Here is a 20,061-nt window from a genome sequence, read left to right as displayed (position 1 = left end):
ACCTTTATCCCAACTACTTGGGGTCATCCACCCTTAATCTTAACCCCCATTTGACACGATAAATTATACTATCTATAGCTAACTATTATTTATTCACAGAATAATTTAAAATTAATGAAAAGAATCTCAAAAAATTTTATTTAAAATTTTCGAATCCTCAAAAATTTAATATTGTATTTTTATGTAAAAAATAGCAAAAAAGTTTAAACAACTTAGTAAAACTTCTTTTAGGGAATAATGAAAGTGTCAGCAAGTACTTGCGAAATAAGCCCAACAGCAGAGTTTCAAAATGTGGAGTTAAGAGGTGGCCAAATAATTGTAAGTTGCAAGTGTACCAGAAATGATGGAATGCAACAAGAGTGTAGATTACCTAAATGTATGGGAAGACCTGAATGCTTGAACTGGCCTTTACCAACATGTAAGCCAAGTCAACTATTTGCGTCGATTAGACCTTTACGGTACACAAAGAAGGTAAGCAATTCACCTATTAACCGAGAGCCGAAAATTACTGAAGTTAAATTCCCTTTGCAAAACGATGGAAACTCAAGTGCTAGACATCGACTACTTCGTTATTTAAAAAAGAAAGCCGCAGCACAATACGATGATCGAATGACACCCCAAAAAACATTTGAGCCCTGCTCGGTACATCTTCGTCAATTTAAAATTGATAATTAATTTTTTGAATCCTACATGCTAAAAATTAAAGCCATTACCAAGATGACAATAATTATTGAGATTAACATTTAGCAATAAATGATTGTACTTAACAATGAATTATCCAAAAAAAAAATTTCTTATAATAATTAAGATACATTCTTTCTTCTTTTTCCACGTCTTAATCTCAACAAAAAAAAATGAAATAACAATTGAAATTTTATTAAACTTTAAAATAACGTGTAAATAATTAATATAATATAAAAAAACATATTCAAAACTCATTTTTTACCTGTATATATTTTTTTCTAATTTATTTTCTTCAAAAATACAAAAATAATCTATTGAAAATATATACATAAGTAAACTTAAATACATGGGACCACAATTTTTATTAATAAGTATTTTAAAATCATATATAATTAGAAATACAAATTACTCGAGGTAACTTTTAAAATTTTGATTTTTATTAAGTAATCTTTTATATTATTTTCAATAAATAGGTAGTTCACCTACTATTGACATTAATATTGCACATCATTTTTTTAAATATTCTGAATAAGTGCCTAAATTACGGATTTAAATGTTGAACTTATAAAACGCTTTAGTATAACATTGAAAACCGCAACTCCTAGGTGTAATATTGATGTTGTAAATTCGATAATTATGCAAAAAAATAGCAAATTTATTTGTCAAATTATATCCATTGTATTATATGCCTGCTTTTGTATATATTTAGGTATTTAATTATGTTTATAAGTTAAAAATTTGATTATATTATAAAATAATTTGATGTTAGAATAAAGACCTAATACAAAGTATTTTATAGTCTTCAGATTCTTATATTTCTTGCATGAGAAAACAACCAAATACAAGCAGACTAGAGCAAAAATCCAAGGAGTGCTAAAATTATGTAAAGTTCACAAAAAAAAATTGTAGGGAGCTCCCCCCCAATACACACCATTAATATAGATGGCTGCATAATGATATAATGTTAGTATTAATGATCATAATTTATATATAATTGTATAACCGAGCCATCTATTCTGCTTGATAGGTAGCTTAATATTGAAATATCCGAGTAGAATCAACATAACGATTTTATTTACAATAATATAAATGTAGTACAAGAAAAAAACTGAAATACAGAAAACCGATAATACATTTTTATAAATAATATATTTTATAGATATTTTTTTCATCGATTTTTATATACCAACCTTCGAACATGCATTTTGACGTGAAAAATTGATAAAGACCACTATGACTTCCTCTAATAAGGGGGATATTGAAAAAATTTACCTTTTTTCCATTAAAAATTAAAAATTCTGAATTATATTAATTTTGTACAGCTAAAATTACGTTTCCGATTATTGTGCACCCTATCAAATTTTAATAATTTACTATCAAATTGAAAAAAAATACTAATAATTGTTTTTAGTAATACGAAAATATCGTAAATAAACATACAACTTTGTGACTAAGATAATTACCGTTTACAATTGTTACATTTGTTGAATTATCTAAGGTTACAGATTGATCATCACTAAGTTTCACAATATTCTTGTTATATTTTAGCCTAATTCTGGATTTTTTTTTGAAAAAGGAATTCTATTAAAAATTGATTGTATTTAAATTCACTATTACTTAAAAACAAGTTAAAATTCACGGAGCCTAGAAATAACGAGTGCGAGCTTGGGGTTCCAATTCTTCGGTGTACTAACTTTTTTTCGCGATTTCTAATACATTACCCTGACAGTCCGTTAGTCGCCGATAACTGTGTCAACATAAAGGGAAGGGCCATCAAAAAAATGTATAAAAACAAACAGCATATTTACGGACGAGGTCCGTGGCGGACCCTGGACCCGATGGATATGAAATTATTGTTGACGGTGGGGAAGGGGTGAATCCGACCCACTACTCTATTTTCTAAAAGCTATATGGACCCGTCATATATTTCTAAATATGCTACTGACAAATATATACACTAATACATAAACTCTAAAATACAACTTAGAAACAAAAAGTAAAATAATTCCAGCACAGCGGTGCGTGCCATAGATTAACCTATGATATTATTTACAAAAAAAATGTTTTCTTTAATAGACATTTATTTAAGAATTAGGTTTAACAAATTTTTTTTAATAAAATTTTAAATAAAAACTAAATGATAATTATTCGATTGAATCAATCGTCAAATCTTAGTGATCCACTAGCATATTAAAAATTATTAAAATGAGTATTAATTTCTAATTTAATAAGTGTTGGATCCATACTTCCACTAGTTTGTGTGATCGAAATTTTTTTTTCTTTGTGTAATCCTTTAAAAACAAATATATTTGATTATACATTTTATAAAAAAACATAAGTTTTTTTTAATATACCTTCACTTTTATTCATAAAAAAGTTATTCGCTTACTTAATAGTGTAGAAAATATTTTACAAGCTTTTTTCCGGCTGGTAATTCGAGTTGGGCATAGTTGGGTAAATTTCAATTCATTTTCTTGGCTGGAACTTTGATTAATCATTTCAACAATGTTTTCAAACACTTCAATTGATTTCTCACCACTTGAATTTAATGGACTTTTAATTAACACATAAAAATATATAAATATATTATTATATCATTTTTTTACACATTGCAATGAACACATACATATGAGACACATTATCTTGAAGTTTAAATTCATCACTACAAATGATATTACGTGGTTCATACTCAGTATCACGCTTATTTTTAATTAGAGAATCATTTGATGGTAGTTGGTCAACATAATTAGACATAACTTCTGGAAAAGCAGTTGAATTGTGCTGTGGAAAATTAATCATAGAAGGATTTTCATTCAAAAATATTATGTTGGGAGGCGAATTAAACGGAAGTATAGGTTGTGAAATATCAATGTTGGATAACCTAGGAATTATGGAGCTTTTCTTGGGTAAAAGACTTTGGTTAATTCTACGTTTTGTTTCAGCTTCAAATTCATCCCAATCATTACCAATTTTAATGAGAGCTGAGATATCTTTAACACTGTCACTTAATTTTTTATTCATCTAGACAGTTAAAAATAAATTAATAATTAATAAGTGTTGATTCAACATTTGAATTATGTCTGTTAGAATGTTAAGCTAATAATTCTGGTTATAGGCGGAACTATTACCTGGGCCATGACACATGCTAATGACCACCTAATTTGAAGTTATTATTGTAATTTTTATTATTAAAAATTTATAAATTATAAATATAATTTTAATATAAAAAATTAATTGCTGATTGTTAGTAATTTTCTTCACAGTTCTACAAAAAATAAATAAATATATCCTTTAAAATCACCCGCATTACATTTTGATATGTGCGAGGGCTTATCTAGGTGAGATAGTGGTGATATTTACTCTAAGTGAAAATAATTACGTTACAAAGGTACAATTTTTTTCAATTAGGTAGGGTAGAAAGATATTTCTTATATATAACACCACAAATCACAGGGAGAGTTTAAAAAATATACAGGGTGTTCAGTAAGTCAGGAAACTTTCCTGACTTACTGAACACCCTGTATATTTTNAGAACAATAGAAACCCGTTTCCTGACTTACTGAACACCCTGTATATTTTTATATAACATTATATATAGAGTGCTCATTAAGTAAGGAATTGGATTTCTATTGTTCTCATTGTTTGTAACAATTGACCTGTTTCCTTAATTACTGAACACTGTATAATAATATTCATTTTCGGAGGTACTAATTTTACTTTTGGATAAGCTTAGCCATAAATTCCACTTCTAACACCAGAGGTCTGCCTCACATAAAAAAATTCTAAACATATCACTGAAAATATATGTATTAAAGTGGCTTAATCTAATAAAAAAATCAAATTCATTATTCCTATAATTTTAGTTCAATCAAATACAATGTAAGAGTTAAAACTATATCATTTGAATAAATACCAAAAATATTGTATAATAGTGAATTTAGGAATTTGATTACAAAATCCAATATTTTAATTATATAAACTATTAAATCTACTTCAAAATTTTAAAAAAAATGTTAATAGAAAAGATTCATTAAATAAAAAAAAAAAAAAATCCATCTATATTCAGACATGTTATAGTTGGTTTAATTTTTAAAGTTACAGTTTTATGAAATTGATTGTTACCTCATTTACAGTACTTCTCCATACAAGACTATTGTTGGTTAAACCTTAAAGATATTTAAATAAAATTTCAATTAGTAAAATATAAATCATTTATAACTTTAGATACATAAATAAATAATCTTTTTTTGTTATATTTTTTGGATTTTAAACTATGTAAAGCCAAGAGTTTAAATAAATCATTAAAAAAATTATTTAGTGATTGAATTAATATAAAAAGTTCTTTAAATTGAATAATAAAGATTTTCAATTTATAATCTTTAATTCCACCTTACTACATACCATTTCATAAATTGTTTGATTAAGAAGTATCTGGGCATTTTTATAAATGGAAGATTTTTTTGTCAAAAAATAAGAACTTTTTTTATCTATTTGTAAAATTTGTTTAACAAAACCAGTCTCCACAAACGATATTTGCTATTTTTATAAAATTGTTATTTTTGATAAATTTTCCCATTTATTAAATGTTAGTCACAATAAAGGAATAACAGTAAATATATCATAATAAAATTAATATTTTTTCATCTTTACACAAAAAAAATTTTTATTTTATTTTTTTCAGTAACTAATACTTACATTCTTCTGCTAATGGAATCAGATTCAAATGAGGTAATTCATTGTTTAAGCTTTGCTTAAATATACTAAAAAATAACAAATAAAAGTAATTTTAATTGATTTGAAAAATTATAGAAATATTATCACACACCTGTTATGGCCAGGGTGTTTTAAGTTATTGCACTTTTCAACAATAGCATTATATTCATTTTTTGTCATATATCTACTAAAAATACCATTTGAAATCTAATATAGAATATTAGGATAATTAGTTTAATTGTAATATTTTTAAGCTACTAATTAAAATGTAGCATCAAAATGTAAGCTACTAATTACTAGCATACTTCTATTTCATCTAGTTCTTTTTGAATTGTTACTGCAGAAAATCCTATGTGAAGCATTTTATTTAACTCAAAATATCTTAATGGAAAATGGCTTATACTTTGATTATATCTCGTAGCAATATACTGAAATGGTCTCTAATTTGTTTAGGAAATTAATTTATGAAATTAATATTATATTATGTATACACAATTACATAGTATTAATATTAAAAAATAAAAGGAAAAAAACACATAAATAATGTTATGTATTGTAGTATTAAAAAACATAGAATTATAATTAATAGTGTGATTACTTTAGGCAAACAAATTTTCATTTTCTTCAACCGTTTTAAATTTAAATTTTCATTATTATAAATATTTTTTCTCTTCTAAAAAAAAAAAATAATATAATTCCAAGTTAAGCTGTGAAATAGCAAGCTACAAAAACTTTATCTTAAGTCAATAATAAACAGATGACAATTGTATTCTGAAATATAAAAATTTAATCAAAAATTACAGAAACTATTTGTTATAGGTCATTAACTAATACAATTTAATAATATAATTCAAATAATAATTTGTGCAATCAACTCAACTTAAGGAAAATAAGTTTTGCGAGTACTATTATAATAACAATTTGCTTTTTATAATGTATTAGCTTCAATAGCTAGCTGGTAAACTATTAGTTATACTCTGCTGTTATTATTATTTTTTTTTTTTGTATGTGTCAGTATACACAATTACTCCTCTAATAGGTTGTTCGAAAAGTCTTGGGACTAACGCTTAGATGCAAACTTTAATAATTTATCCTTATAATTTTTAGTTAGTACCAACCTTCAAATGAAACATGTCAAAAATTCATAACACTTCAATAAATCATTCCTAAGTTACAGTCATTTAACTGAAGCTACTGGTGTTATTTTGTAAACAATAGATAAAAACAAATTTCATATGTTGATTAAACACTGCTATTTGATGGGAAAAACACTGTGAAAACCCAGGAATGAAAAGTGTTGTAAGGACTCTGCCCTATTAAAAACAACTATTTGTTGCTGGGTTTCTGAATTTAAATACAGTTATACGGACACAAATGACGCTCCACATTCAAGAACCTAAATAAGGAATTACACCAAAAAACAAAAAAAATCCACAAAATCGTGTTTAAAAATCTTTAAGTAAAAGTTTGTGATATATATATATATAAAGATCTCAATTGACTGTGTGTATCATATTCTACATTAATATTTGGGTATGAGAAAGCTGGATGTCACGTTTACTAACAGTGTACCAAAAACAACAACAACATGTAGATGATTCGTAGAGTTGTTTGGAGTTATTTACTATAACCACCATATAGTCCAGACCTGGCCCCTAGCAAATACTACCTCTTCGCCAATCTCAAGCGGATGCTCCAAGGAAAAAGTCATTGCCAAAAATAAGGTGTATTTTAAGGGTAAACATAAATCGTTCTATTTGAAGGGCATAGAAATGTTAGAACGTCACTGGAATGAATGTATCACTTTAGAAGAAAACTATATTGAACGATAAAGTCAAATTTGTTGAAAAAAAGATGTGTTTTTATTTGTTAGTCACAAGTAAGTTTTTGAACAACTTATTAATTCAACCTATTGGACAGATTTTGCTCAATGATACATCTTAAGATTACAAAACTTATTTAGTTGAACCTATCAATGCCATAATTTAAAAAAATATCCCACATTTCCGGTAATAAAGGGAAATATACCAAAAATTACAGTAATCATAAAACAGTCAATGTAGATATTTTTAGTTTTCATTAATATTGAAATAACATTTTTATTGAGATCATCAATAAAAAACAACAGTACCACATTTGGTTCGCGGCACAGTATAATGTGGGATAGTTGGGACAAGTATAGATGATATCTGACAGTAATTGAAAGAGGTATATAAATAGTATTTACCATAAAAAAAATTGTATTAATCCATACATTTTTCAAAAAGTTATAGAAATATAAAATTAAAAATATAAAATAGAGAATTTTAACACAAAAGTAGCATACAGTAGCTAGTATTATAGTATTATAGTATTTTCACCATGAAGACAAAATAAAGTTCGAAATTTTTTTTTCCATAATAAATTATATTATACAAGCTTTAATTTAAGATATATTATTAAAGTGTCATTATTTCCTGAATATTTTCAAAAGTTAATTTATTGTGGAAAATTTTTTTTGGAGATTTCCTCTATTTAATGGAAACAAGGGAAATTTTTTCAATTTTTGAGGGTATTGTCTTTGTCTAGATATGATTTGTGATTTTTTGACGTATCGTTAAAAAAATTGGTTCCGTAAGAACTGAGAAAAAGTGGTAACAGACACAAAAAAAAATACATCATAGTAAAATTAATAGCATAAATAGCTAAAACATATCANGTGGTAACAGACACAAAAAAAAATACATCATAGTAAAATTAATACCATAAATAGCTAAAACATATCAAAAATATTATAATAGCTGTATAAATACTAGATAACAAAGAAAAAGTACCAGTTAATTAGAAACTAACACAACCATTGTCTTACAACTAACTAAAATACTGTATCAATCCTATAAATATACATTTTTACACAATACTAAAATTTGAGATCATTTCAAATTGCTCAACATGCATATCTTCTGAAGCAGGTCATATACTCACTCTGATTGACTAACCTAAGTTTGTTGTTAACTTAAGATTGTTTATGCTATAGTGCAAATAGCATCTATAAGCATAGGTATGTGTAATTTTGGATAATTTTCCTATTTAGAGTTATGTTAATAAAAAAATGTTTAACCTAGAAATACTTACTTTTTTTTTGACAACTTGGGAACATTCATTATGTTCATGTAATTGTTGAACCTCAGCCTCTTCTAATTCATTCACCTAATTAAAAAAATATATATATTTAAGTAACTTTAATTAATAAATTATTGCTACTTATTTCTAATGAGCTTTTTTATAAAAATAAGAGTCAAAAGGTAAATAATTTTTAAGCTTTATTACTATGTGCAAACCTAAAATTTTTGTCCTGTTTCTTTTAAAACAACAAAAATTTAAAAGAAAATTTTAATTAAATATATATTATGGAAGTAATAAGAGATGATATATAATTTTTAAGCCTATATTTAAGTATCATTGACATAGTAACTATTTCTGAAGAGAGGCTTTTGAACAGATTTTAAAAATAAGTTAGATTGTCGGAAAAAGACATACTAACCAAATAGGATGTCCCACAAAATTTACTAATTTTAATATTAGTTAATATAGTCAAATTAGTAAATCACAGTAGGACACCCTGTATAGTACTCATCTCTCATTTAGAAAATAAGGTCACCCATAAGGGTCTTAATCCATGATAATGCACTTCAGATGCTATTATAATACCGAATGATTCCTTAAGATTAATCTAGTAATTACAATTAGTTTAAACAATTAATTACTTGATTATAATTTAAGTTAATTGTTTCTGGTTGTGCGTTTATATATTCTATTGGCATTTTATTGGCATTTTCTTCAATATCCGTTTGTATAAGCTATTAAAATTAATACAGCAAAGAAAATATGAATAAAAAGATAAATCTATAAGATCTTAATCTTTTATGAGAAATAAGATAAAAAACAAATATTGTTTTTTTATTTATTAAGTTTACTAACTAAATAAATTTACACTTTTAAGTAAAAAATTAGTTAATTTTGTTGCAAAAATAGTTGGAATTACAACCCCGAGAAACTATGTCGTAAATAATAATATTAGCATAATTTATGTTCAATAGCTCTACACAAAAGAATAGTTAAATTGGAAAACTTTTGCTAACAATCTAAATATAAACCATTTACTCGTAAAGAGGTGATATCAGCAAACATTATACAAGAGCTGTAGACATACTAGGAGTTGTTGTTATTAAAATAGAAGAATTTCAAATCAAGACTATAAAATTAGTGAAACTCTTTGATGCAAACTAAAAATAATCCATGATACTATATACATGGTAAAAGTTGAGATCCAATAAAAAAAAAAAAAAAAATTTGTTGTGCCTTGAGCTACCTAATATTAAGAAGGATTATCAAGGTTTTAAAAAAATCACTTATTGATGAAACACTTGTGATCACTGCAACTAATAACAGTATGTTAAAATGACTACTAACAATATCAAATACTTGAAGTTTTAAAGAAATAATGAGATCTTAATATGGCATTCAAACATACAATTTACATAAAAATGTTTGCTTACATACTAGATTTCCAAGGTTATCCCAGAAAGTCATTAAGATTTTGAAAAAATAAAACTGGAATTAAAGAAAAATGGCTCATCTAATATGTATTGGAGGCATTTTTAAAATACTGACTAGATTCTCAGGCGTAGAAGAAAAAACTTTTTGTGGGCTTTGAAGTCAATGTTAGTAATAATATAAGGTAACTTTTTACAAAACTTAGAAGACAGGTAATTCATCTATTAATGGATAAGTAAGGCAGGACAAAAATAATACATGTGAGAAAATTAGACTTCAAGATCGATGAAGCGGAAAAAAACCCAAGCAGCAATAGCTATCAACTTCTTAAATAATTCAATAGATTTTACACAGAAAAACTTGTAACACAAAAAGAGAATCACTAAAATAAAATGTTAAAATGTTTGTTGTATCAGTTTTCCAAGAAATTTTTAAAGGAAAAACTTGATATTCTTTCATGTCACTAAACAAAGACTACTTATGAGAATACAACAAAAGTACTAGTGTACACAAAATCATATACATATTGAAAATTATATACTTTTACCTAACTCCCTACAATAATTCAACCTATATGATTAAAAGTTTCACACATTTCTTTTAATCATAAAAATTTGTTCAGAATAATTTTATGCATTTAACTATACAATTCTTGATTATCACATTGTGTTAATACATTTTCATAAGTTAATAAAAGAAAATATCCACGCATCTAATAATCAAAGTAAAGAAAGACAAAGTAAGTAATTAAAGATTTTCATGATGGCACTAGACGCTGTGAATGTATATTGTGTCCAACTTATCTATCAAAAACCACTTTTTTTGTTGATTTTGTTGTTTTAAAGACTAGGTTTCAAAATTAAGAAAACAGAAATGACGGTTAATATATACTTCAGAATTTTATTTTTTAATATTAGAATATAATAATGATGTATCATGCATCATAATAATAATTTGTATAATTTTTTTTCTAAGTCTAATAATATGATAAAGTTCAGACCTACACTAATTTTTGTATCTTGGAAGGGTCCCAAAAAAGTTATTTCAGTATTTTTTTTTCGCTTTTATCAGCCCATTAAGCGCCATCGCAGACTCCTCAAAGAAGGAGGTTTCTTAACCATTTATACCAGTTATTTCAATATAGTAAAAACTAATCCTACTAATTTTTTATTTTTAATGCTCACTATACTATTTATAGATCAACTTTCCAATAAACTAAACTTAATGGTTTATTTAAACAAATTAGTCCACAAAAAATAATTGGAGACATCTCTAAACTATTATTCATAGATTTTGGATACAGCCAAACTTAAAATGAAGTAAAGTGAAACAAAATTAATTCGGACCTAATAGTCAGAACTTTGTTAAATTCAGAAATCTTACGTTATTAATATACATTGTTAGCATCACCAAAATAACAGAACCCTCTCACACAACGTAGATTTAGAATGCAGCAACCAAACGATGTTATAACCAACCACGACGAGCTCTAGTACCCTAGCAGTGTCGATGTGCATGTTAAATTTCAAATGTCACGCGCTCTAGTACATAGAAATAGTACTCATATATTTCAATTACAAGCCCGGAATTCATTTAAAATTCGACAACACTATTATAACCGACCACGACGCGCTCTAGTACATTAACATATAGGTGTAAAAGTAGAATTTCCAACGTTACACGCTCTAGTATATAATAGCAGTACCACCATACTATAAATACGCACTCTAGTAAATCATCGAATATTAAGTCTATAAATAATTATGCCATCTAAGACCAAAGATGTGGTAGAAATTCATATTTTGCATATTTTGATGTAATTATTCAAACATTGATATTTAGATATTATTACACTATGGAAATTTTTTTTTTTTCAAATTTCTCTTTTAAAAATAATATTTAATTAAGACCAGTATTTTTTAAAATAGTTTTGGTTAGAGTTTTACAATAGTTTTCGTCATCTCACCCCAAACTCGTGGAAATATTACAAAAATGACAATTTTCAGAAAAATTCATTTTTGCCCCTTAAAATATGAAGGAGATGATTAAAAACATTTATAGTCGTAGGCTAAATATTGATGTAGAACTCATGCAAATTTTAGATTTTAAATCTATTCACAGTAATTAGGAAAAATCTAAAATCTCATAATCCCGCCTTACCCTTTATTATTTGTTTTCAAAAATATTCTATTTCAAGAAGTTGATATTTTTTAAAATTTACTTGGGTATATATAATGTGAAAACAGTACTGAATGAGACATCTAGGACCAGTGCTAGCAATTGCATAGTCTGACTCGCACACGCCTAACTGTGGTTCTCTTAAGAAACCTAGAAGAATGGGCAGAGTTTAATTGAAACCGATTTTTAATTTTTAATGGATCAACTTTTTGTAAAAGAATACTAGTATCCAAAATGATAGTCAAGTACATTTAAACGCACAAATAATCTAGTGACTTGGTCTTGAATTGGAGAGTTTCTGTTATCTTAACTAAATTTAACATTTAAAATTAGCAAGAATAATAAAACAATTTGACTGGTAATCAAACATATATAAAATCAGTTTTTTAATAGAAGAAAAAAAGGTGCTGCAATTTACATTTGAACCATCTATACCCAATCAGTTCTTATGAATAACATTCCCTACAGAGTGGAAATCACTACATGTAGAGAATGGAATATTAACCACCTGACTGAAAAAGGAGGATTTGTAATGTATACAAATGGATCCAAAGAATCAGGAAAGGTAAGTACTAGCATTTGGGGTCTAAAGTCACGAATAAATGTCAGCATGTCATTGGGCACAACACCCTCTGTTTTCCAAGCAGATGTGATGGCAATACTGGTAGGGGTTCNCATTGGGCACAACACCCTCTGTTTTCCAAGCAGATGTGATGGCAATACTGGTAGGAGTTCAAAACTTGCTGGTACAAGAATAGAAAAATAACTACCTTAAGTGACAGTCAAGCAGCTTTGAAAGCACTTTGTAATGATCAGGTGAATTCAAAGCTTGTCCTCAAATGCAGGGAAACTTTAGAATCACTATCGAGAATCAACAAAGTTATACTAGCGTGGGTACCAGGACACAACGGTGTCATTGAAAATGAAAATGCAGACTTTCTAGTCAGGAAAAGAGCAAACAACACCTATGTTGGGCCAGAACTAGTGGTAGGACTCACTGAGCAATCACTCAAAGCACTACCCAAGAATTGGTGCAGAGAATAACACAGGAAAATCTGGAAGTACTTGGTAGTATCTAAACAATCTAAAATGTTTATCAAGACCCCCCGTCTACTGCTGGGTGATCTGAATAGCATGACTAGACATCAAATAAGCACTTTGACTGGTTTACTGGCAGGACATGGTCACTTGCTTAAACATCTTTACGCAATGGGGTTATCGGAATCACCATTGTGCAGGAAGCGTGGAGTAGAAAAGGAAGACTCATTTTACATTATGTCCGAATATGAAGCCTTGTCCACACTAAGATCAAATGACTTGAGTAAACCTTTTCCTGAAAAAGAAGATATTAAAAACCTAAGACCTAGAGAGATACTTAATTTCACCGAAAAGACAGGACTCTTTGATCATCCATAGGGGAGACTTGATGTATAAACTTGTTTATACTCCATATGTCTTTACTTTTTTGCCCAGCCCAACTACGATCTCAGCTGAAAAGGCAGCACAACAAAAAACCACCTTACAGATGCTTACTTGTACAGATATTAATATATTGTATACTAATTATTTTAGTCTCTAATCCCCTTATATATATGTGGGCACTGTTGATGTCTAGATGGTACTTCTACCAGAGCCTAGAGGTAGGTAGCAGTATCATACAGTATAAATATTGGGTAAACTTGAATCAAGTGTCAGCTAAGACGTGTTTTTGTTGTTGTATTCATTTAATTCATACATGTTAATATTTGTAAGTGTTTTATTATAACATTTGTTTATATGATTGGTATTATATATATTGTAAATAATTTTATACTTTGTTTATTATAATAATCTAAGAGGAAAAACTATTATTTTAGTCGTGTTGTTTGTTAATATCCCATATACAGTGTTTAGTAAGTAAGAAAACAGGTCAATTAATATAAACAATGAGAACAATAAAAATCCATTTCCTTACTTACTGAACACCCTATATATATAATATAAAGAACCTTAACACTAAGGTTTATTGTGGAGATATAGTTTACTGAATACTAGAAATCTAATCATAATGTAATTGCATTACATTATCAAATATGTATATACCAAACTAATAGTCCAGTTGATAATTTTTATAGTGATTAAAACTCTATATTTATAATATATTACTTGATTTTGACTTAAGTTAATTATTTCTGGTTGTGTTTTTATACATTCCATTGGTATTTGAGTATTTTCTTCCAGAGTCTCTAGCATAAACTATTAAAATTGATAAAATTAATAAAACATTAATAATAAATAAATACTTTCAAATACAAAAATTGCTTTTATACATTTATTTCACTATTACAACAAAATAAATAATTTGATTGATTTATTATCTTAAACTAGGCAAGTAAACAGAAAATATATTACCTGATTTTGATTTAAGTTAACTATTTCTGGTTGCACATTTAAATTTTCTATTGGTATTATTGCAGAATTTTCCTGCATAGTGTACTGTATTAGCTAAAATATTTATAAAATAAACAAAATGCTATTTGTTAGATAATTTTAAAATTCAAATAAATCATACATTTAATTTATTATTAAAACAAAATAATAATTTTTTTTAACTGGCCTCTATGTCCAATATACAATTAATAGTATATTGGATGCATAGGCCAAAATAAAAAAATAAGGATAGTAAATTAAAGATACACTACCTGATTATGATTTAAATTTACTGTTTCTGTTTGTGAATCTATATTTTTCATTTGTGTAGCAGCATTTTCCCCTATAGCGTTCTGTTTAAACCATATAAGATTTTAAATAAAGTAAACAATTATGATTTTAAGAAAAATTGCTAAACAATAGTATTATTTTTTTGTTATATACATCAAACATAAAAAATGTATCATTTTAATACAATAATGAAATCATAGATATATGTAGAATTCAATTTCTGGCAATGCCTGATAAAAATGTACACTCTAATACATGAATATTGCCGCTATTTGAGTTTAAACCGGGTAGAATTTATGGAAAGGGTATCCTCTTTACATCATAGGTGGAAATAAAATAAAATAATTGAAGGAAAGCTACTGAAATATTTTTCCTCTATCCTAAATAATGTTTTAAAACACAATTACTAAAATTTTCTTCATTTTGAAAGCTGAGTCATCCAAGCCCCCATAGAATTCAGCCAATTGTTTTACATCCAGTCACACAAAATGTATTATTTATATTGTGCATTACTATAAACAAATATTTTTAGTGAAAGAAAAATTAAACTTGACCTCTGCCTTATATTTTAGTTCATATTGCTCCTGTGTAGATGCTAAAATTATTAATCCCAAGATGACTCCCCCACATCTCTCTAGTCTTGTAACATAGTGTACAATTAAGTTTATTAATAAAATAATAACAATATTATAACATTTTAAATAATGATATCTATAGTATGATAACTTAATTTTTGTCATACTAATGGATCTAATCCTGATGATACAATTTACTATGCCTCTTAAATATTTTTGTTAGTGCCTAGTAATAGTTAATTATTATTTAAAAATTCAATATTTGGTATAAAATTCACTTAAGAAAACAACATGTGATACAATATTTTTCAACATTTTATACAAAAAAAAGTAAAAGCAATAATTACCAGGGTCAAATCTCTTTCTTGAAAAATTCTGGGTATTGCAGAATGTCTTCTATTAATATCATTTTGAAACTGATCTTCATTATTTGTAGTTATAATTTGTTCTTCTAAATATCATAAAATTTCCATTAAAAACTTTTTAAATATGTTTATAAAATGATTAGACAATTAAGAAATTATTATATGAATAACAAAACTGAGTTAAAAGGTAACAGTGGGGAACACTTCTACTACACTGAAACATAAAGAATCTTATTTACTTGCCAATGTTTATGATTAAAAAAAATTCTATATTTTATTTTCATGTTTGCATTGTGTTCAAAGGATTATTTTTTAAAAAAATAAAATAAAATAAATAAAGTTAACAATATTAAGATACCTATTCTTTTAAACTTAATACAATAGTTGATACATGAAAAATTATCTATGGCTGCATATTCCTTCTATAACTTTATACCTATGAATAACAGTGAAGACTACCAAATATTAATAACTAATATACCCTGACCAGCAGCTAATCAAAGCATATCATTTACTTGACTAGGAAAAAAATATTTAAATATTTTAATAAACTCTAGCAGTCAATTTTTTAATTTCACAGACAATTTTAAGTTTTTTTGTAATTGATTAAAGATGGTTCAATAACAAAGAATATAAACAATATTCTTTATTTTATTTATATTTATTTTATTTTATATATACCTTCATTTTTTCTTGAAATTTTTTGTTTCTTTGGTTGTGTTTTTTTTATTCTCTTTGGTTTATCAATCCTAATAATGCATAAATTCAAGTAAAACTATAATTGTTGTTAATTAAATACATGTAAAAGTTTTATTTTCAAAGCAGTAAATCACAAAATATATTTTTGAAATTTTGGATATTAAAATAATTTTTAGTACATTTATTAATATCTTTAACAAATATCATTGATTAAAACTAAATTTAATTTAATTCATTGTTAATTACTCAAAAAAAAAGTTAATGTCTTAATGACTACAGTTTTCGCCATTAAGATACTTATATATATAAGTATTACAAACAATTAAATTAAAAAATATATTTGTTTAAATTTTTACTCAAGTTTTTATTTAGCTCAATTTAAAAATGTGTTGATAAATTATAAAACGAGAACTAATAGTGTTAATGTCTAAATAGAATTAATATGCAAAACTTTGATTACCTAAAATATTAAAATTGTAGAACTTATATTTGTTTATTTTTTAGAAGAGTATATTAACTTACATCACTTTTGATTGAAATAAAAACATAATTGATTTCTGGCACAATTCTATGTAAAAAATTAATAAAAATATTAGTATATCATAAATAATGAACAAAAGAAAAAAATAAATTTCATATCTACAATACATAGTCAAATAATTTAAATTTAAACTTAAATTTCATTATAATTATAATTATCTTCAAATATGTTATCTTCTTGTAAAAATAGAACTTACTAAAAAAAGCTTCAATTGAATTTTTATAAAAAATGATTAAACCAAAAAATGTTTCAGCAATCATTAAAAATGGATACTTCTTTTCCTGGAAATTATTTTGTACAAATCTTGGTAATCTTCTAGGTGACATAGTAATATCCTCAAAATTATTTAATAATATAATCAATTTTCCACTAAAAAATAAAACACAAAAATATATTGTATAATATATAAAAAAAGTAATCATAGTTATCCCAAAGCTGAAAATATGGAGGTATGAAAAATTGATTTTTGCTGATTGAATAATTTTTCAAAATTGTATGACTTATTTTATACATTTTTTTTTGGTAGCATCCTTTTATATTAAAGAATTACTGACTAAAACGATTACATTTTAATAAGGAAATGGTTTCGCCTCACCATCACCAACACGAGACGTCCATGATTAAATTAAATGTTATATAACTTTAAAAGAAAAATTAAAAAATTTGTGAAAAATAAATAGTTTCAATTCAATAGTACAAACTCTATCTCGCTTATTTTGCTATAATATTTCTTACCATACAGTAACTACATCTACTTTTTCATAATCTTCACTTTTATCAAAGTATCTTTTAAGAAAATGTTCATTAATAAAAGTTTGATTAGGTATAGTTAAAATTCCTTCCGGATCAACTGAACGAATCATTCGATAAAAATTTAAATTATAAGAATCCATTTTATTTAAAAGTAAACACTAACGATTAAGAGAAACGTTATCCTCCAAGGTGTGGAAGGGATAACAATAGACGAATGACTGATGAAAATACGGAGGCTAATTACACGTGTGTCTCCTGCGTCCAAGACAAATGATAATGTCTTAAGATTACGACTTCACGGTAGGAAGAGGGGAGTATATTATTTTTTATTTGTTTTTAGTTATTATAAAATCACGGACTTAAGGTATTCAAACAATATAAAATCGTCGACCCTCACTATTAATCTAAAATAACAGCTAAATTCAATTTATGACAATTTTTAATTAAAATTATGACAACTAATAACTGAAACTCGTTATTCCTAAAATAGATATCAAAATAAAAGTTTTAGAATATTAACAAATATTTTACACAATACATATAATCTATCAGGATGAATAATAAGTAAATCGAAATCTTAAATTGTCCGAGTTTATTTTTAATTCTATTATTAGCTTCGATGCGAAGCTGAGAAGATATTAATTTTACTATAATGTGTTTTTTTTGTGTCTGTTACCACTTTTTCTCACCGAAGAATTGGAACCCAAAGCTCGCACTCGTTATTTCTAGGCTCCGTGAATTTTAGCTTCGATGCAAAGCTGAAAAGGTATTAATTTTACCATGATGTGTTTTTTTTTTTTTATGTCTGTTGTCAATTTTTCTCAGCTCTCACTGGACCGATTTCTCTCAACAATACGTCAAAACATCACAAATCGTATCTAGTTGAAGACATTACCCTCAAAAATTTAAATAATTTCCCTCGTTCCCCGTAAATGGGTGAGATCTCCAAAAAAATTACAAATTTAAAAATCGCTAATTTTTGATATTTTTTCCATTTTTAGCTTCGATGCATACCTGAGAAGGTATTAGTTTTACTATGATGTGTTTTTTTTTTTGAGTCTGTTACCACTTTTTCTCAGCTCTCACCAGACCGATTTCTTTTAAACTATAAGAATGTTGTTTGTTTGTTTAGCAGTTGTGCAAAAGAGTGGTGGTATTAACGAGAATTTAAGACACAGAATTAAGTGCGGGTGGTTGAAGTGGAGAGAAGCGTCTGGCGTCTTATGCGATAAAAGAATTCCAATGAGGCTGAAAGGTAAATTCTACAAGACTGTAGTGAGACCAGCTATGATGTATGGTTCAGAATATTGAGCGATTGATAAGAAAGTAGAGCAGAGATGAGAATGCTTAGATGGATGAGTGGAGTAACTAGAAAAGATAAAATAAGGAACGAGCATATAAGAGGGAGTATAGGTATAGCATCAATTATGGATAAGATGAGAGAAAATAGACTTAGATGGTTCGGTCATGTTATGAGAAGAGAAGAATCGGAAGCTGTAAAAACAGTTATAGAAATAAATGTTGAAGGAAGATGAGATAGAGGAAGACCAAAAAAGATATGGAGGGATGCTATTGAATGCGATTTGAGGACAGCTGATGTGAGCGTAGATGATGTGGGAGATCGTGTCAAGTGGAAGTTTAAGATAAGGGTGGCCGACCCCAAGTATTTGGGATTAAGGCGAACAAGAATATAAGAATGTTGTTTGTTATGGTTTCTTAGCATCCCCAAAATTTCGTTCCTAGTTGCACCTATGATTCATAAGCAAATTATTATTACCAAATAAGAAAAATTTTACTTTACTAATGAATTATTTTCATTTTGGATAGGGATGCTCATAGACTACAAAATCAAGAAAATTACCTTTTTATACCTTATTCAACTAAAGCTATAATTTCAATAACTAAGACTGAGTCCCGGGATTCCTCTTCAGTGGCGTATTTAGAAGATTGTTGTATATCTTTTAAGACGTATACGGACGTCCCACCCAATCATACATAGGTCTCTCATAAATACACTTTTTTTCTCGTTGGTATATTTTTAAATATAAACAAATTCGGTTATCCAATGAGAAAGAGAAATTACTATCTGATTTATCAAAACAGTTCCCCAAAATTTAGGTTTTACCCAACTGCCTGTTTGCCTAGACTGAGTTATGGCCCGTAATGGATCCAGTCTATGAGTATGACTCTAAGTTATAATTATAGTATGTTCTTTCAGTTAATAATGTCTTTTCAAAGAAATTTATGCTGCCATATTTTTTTAATGCAATGTTTTCCTTAAAAAAAAAACATTTTAATTCAAAATAATTTTAATAAA

General features: G+C 26.7%; 2 protein-coding genes across 4 annotated transcripts; one reads left to right on the top strand and one right to left on the bottom strand.

Annotated features, from left to right (window-relative positions):
- The first annotated feature begins 237 nt into the window (after window positions 1–237).
- Window positions 238–5,413, top strand: LOC126899125 (uncharacterized). Its single transcript, XM_050673679.1, has 2 exons — window positions 238–471; window positions 5,366–5,413. The coding sequence occupies exons 1-2, from the start codon at window positions 238–240 to the stop codon at window positions 5,366–5,368; spliced, it is 237 nt and encodes a 78-aa protein (XP_050529636.1). The 3' UTR covers window positions 5,369–5,413.
- Window positions 2,757–18,177, bottom strand: LOC126899124 (uncharacterized). Of its 3 annotated transcripts, none has more exons than XM_050673676.1 (18): window positions 17,727–18,177; window positions 17,188–17,360; window positions 16,973–17,018; window positions 16,433–16,500; window positions 15,734–15,837; window positions 14,793–14,873; window positions 14,503–14,595; window positions 14,257–14,346; window positions 9,144–9,236; window positions 8,512–8,586; window positions 5,996–6,070; window positions 5,703–5,837; window positions 5,510–5,604; window positions 5,380–5,444; window positions 4,807–4,850; window positions 3,311–3,705; window positions 3,074–3,237; window positions 2,757–2,975 (listed from the first exon to the last, which is right to left on the bottom strand). In XM_050673676.1, exons 1-18 carry the CDS (start codon window positions 17,882–17,884, stop codon window positions 2,875–2,877), a joined length of 2,055 nt encoding a protein of 684 aa, XP_050529633.1. In that variant the 5' UTR covers window positions 17,885–18,177; the 3' UTR covers window positions 2,757–2,874. The 3 variants fall into 3 exon arrangements, with proteins under 3 accessions (XP_050529633.1, XP_050529634.1, XP_050529635.1); XM_050673677.1 differs by having other exon boundaries at window positions 14,503–14,574; XM_050673678.1 differs by lacking the exon at window positions 9,144–9,236.
- Window positions 18,178–20,061: the final 1,884 nt, after the last annotated feature.

The sequence above is a fragment of the Daktulosphaira vitifoliae genome, unplaced genomic scaffold (assembly GCF_025091365.1).
Source record: "Daktulosphaira vitifoliae isolate Bord-2020 unplaced genomic scaffold, ASM2509136v1 Scaffold_2, whole genome shotgun sequence".
NCBI lineage: Eukaryota > Metazoa > Arthropoda > Insecta > Hemiptera > Phylloxeridae > Daktulosphaira > Daktulosphaira vitifoliae.
This window is presented reverse-complemented; position numbering and strand designations above follow the sequence as displayed.

What these genes read in the sequence shown, in the direction of transcription:
- LOC126899125 (XM_050673679.1), top strand. Translation starts at nt 238, where the DNA reads ATGAAAGTGTCAGCAAGTACTTGCGAAATAAGCCCAACAGCAGAGTTT.
- LOC126899124 (XM_050673676.1), bottom strand. Translation starts at nt 17,884, where the DNA reads ATGGATTCTTATAATTTAAATTTTTATCGAATGATTCGTTCAGTTGAT. An exon ending in GTAGATGTAGTTACTGTATG is followed by an intron (nt 17,361 to 17,726) that starts GTAAGAAATATT and finishes TTTATTTTTTAG; the next exon opens with TGGAAAATTGATTATATTAT. An exon ending in AATATTTTCTACACTATTAA is followed by an intron (nt 2,976 to 3,073) that starts GTAAGCGAATAA and finishes TTGTTTTTAAAG; the next exon opens with GATTACACAAAGAAAAAAAA.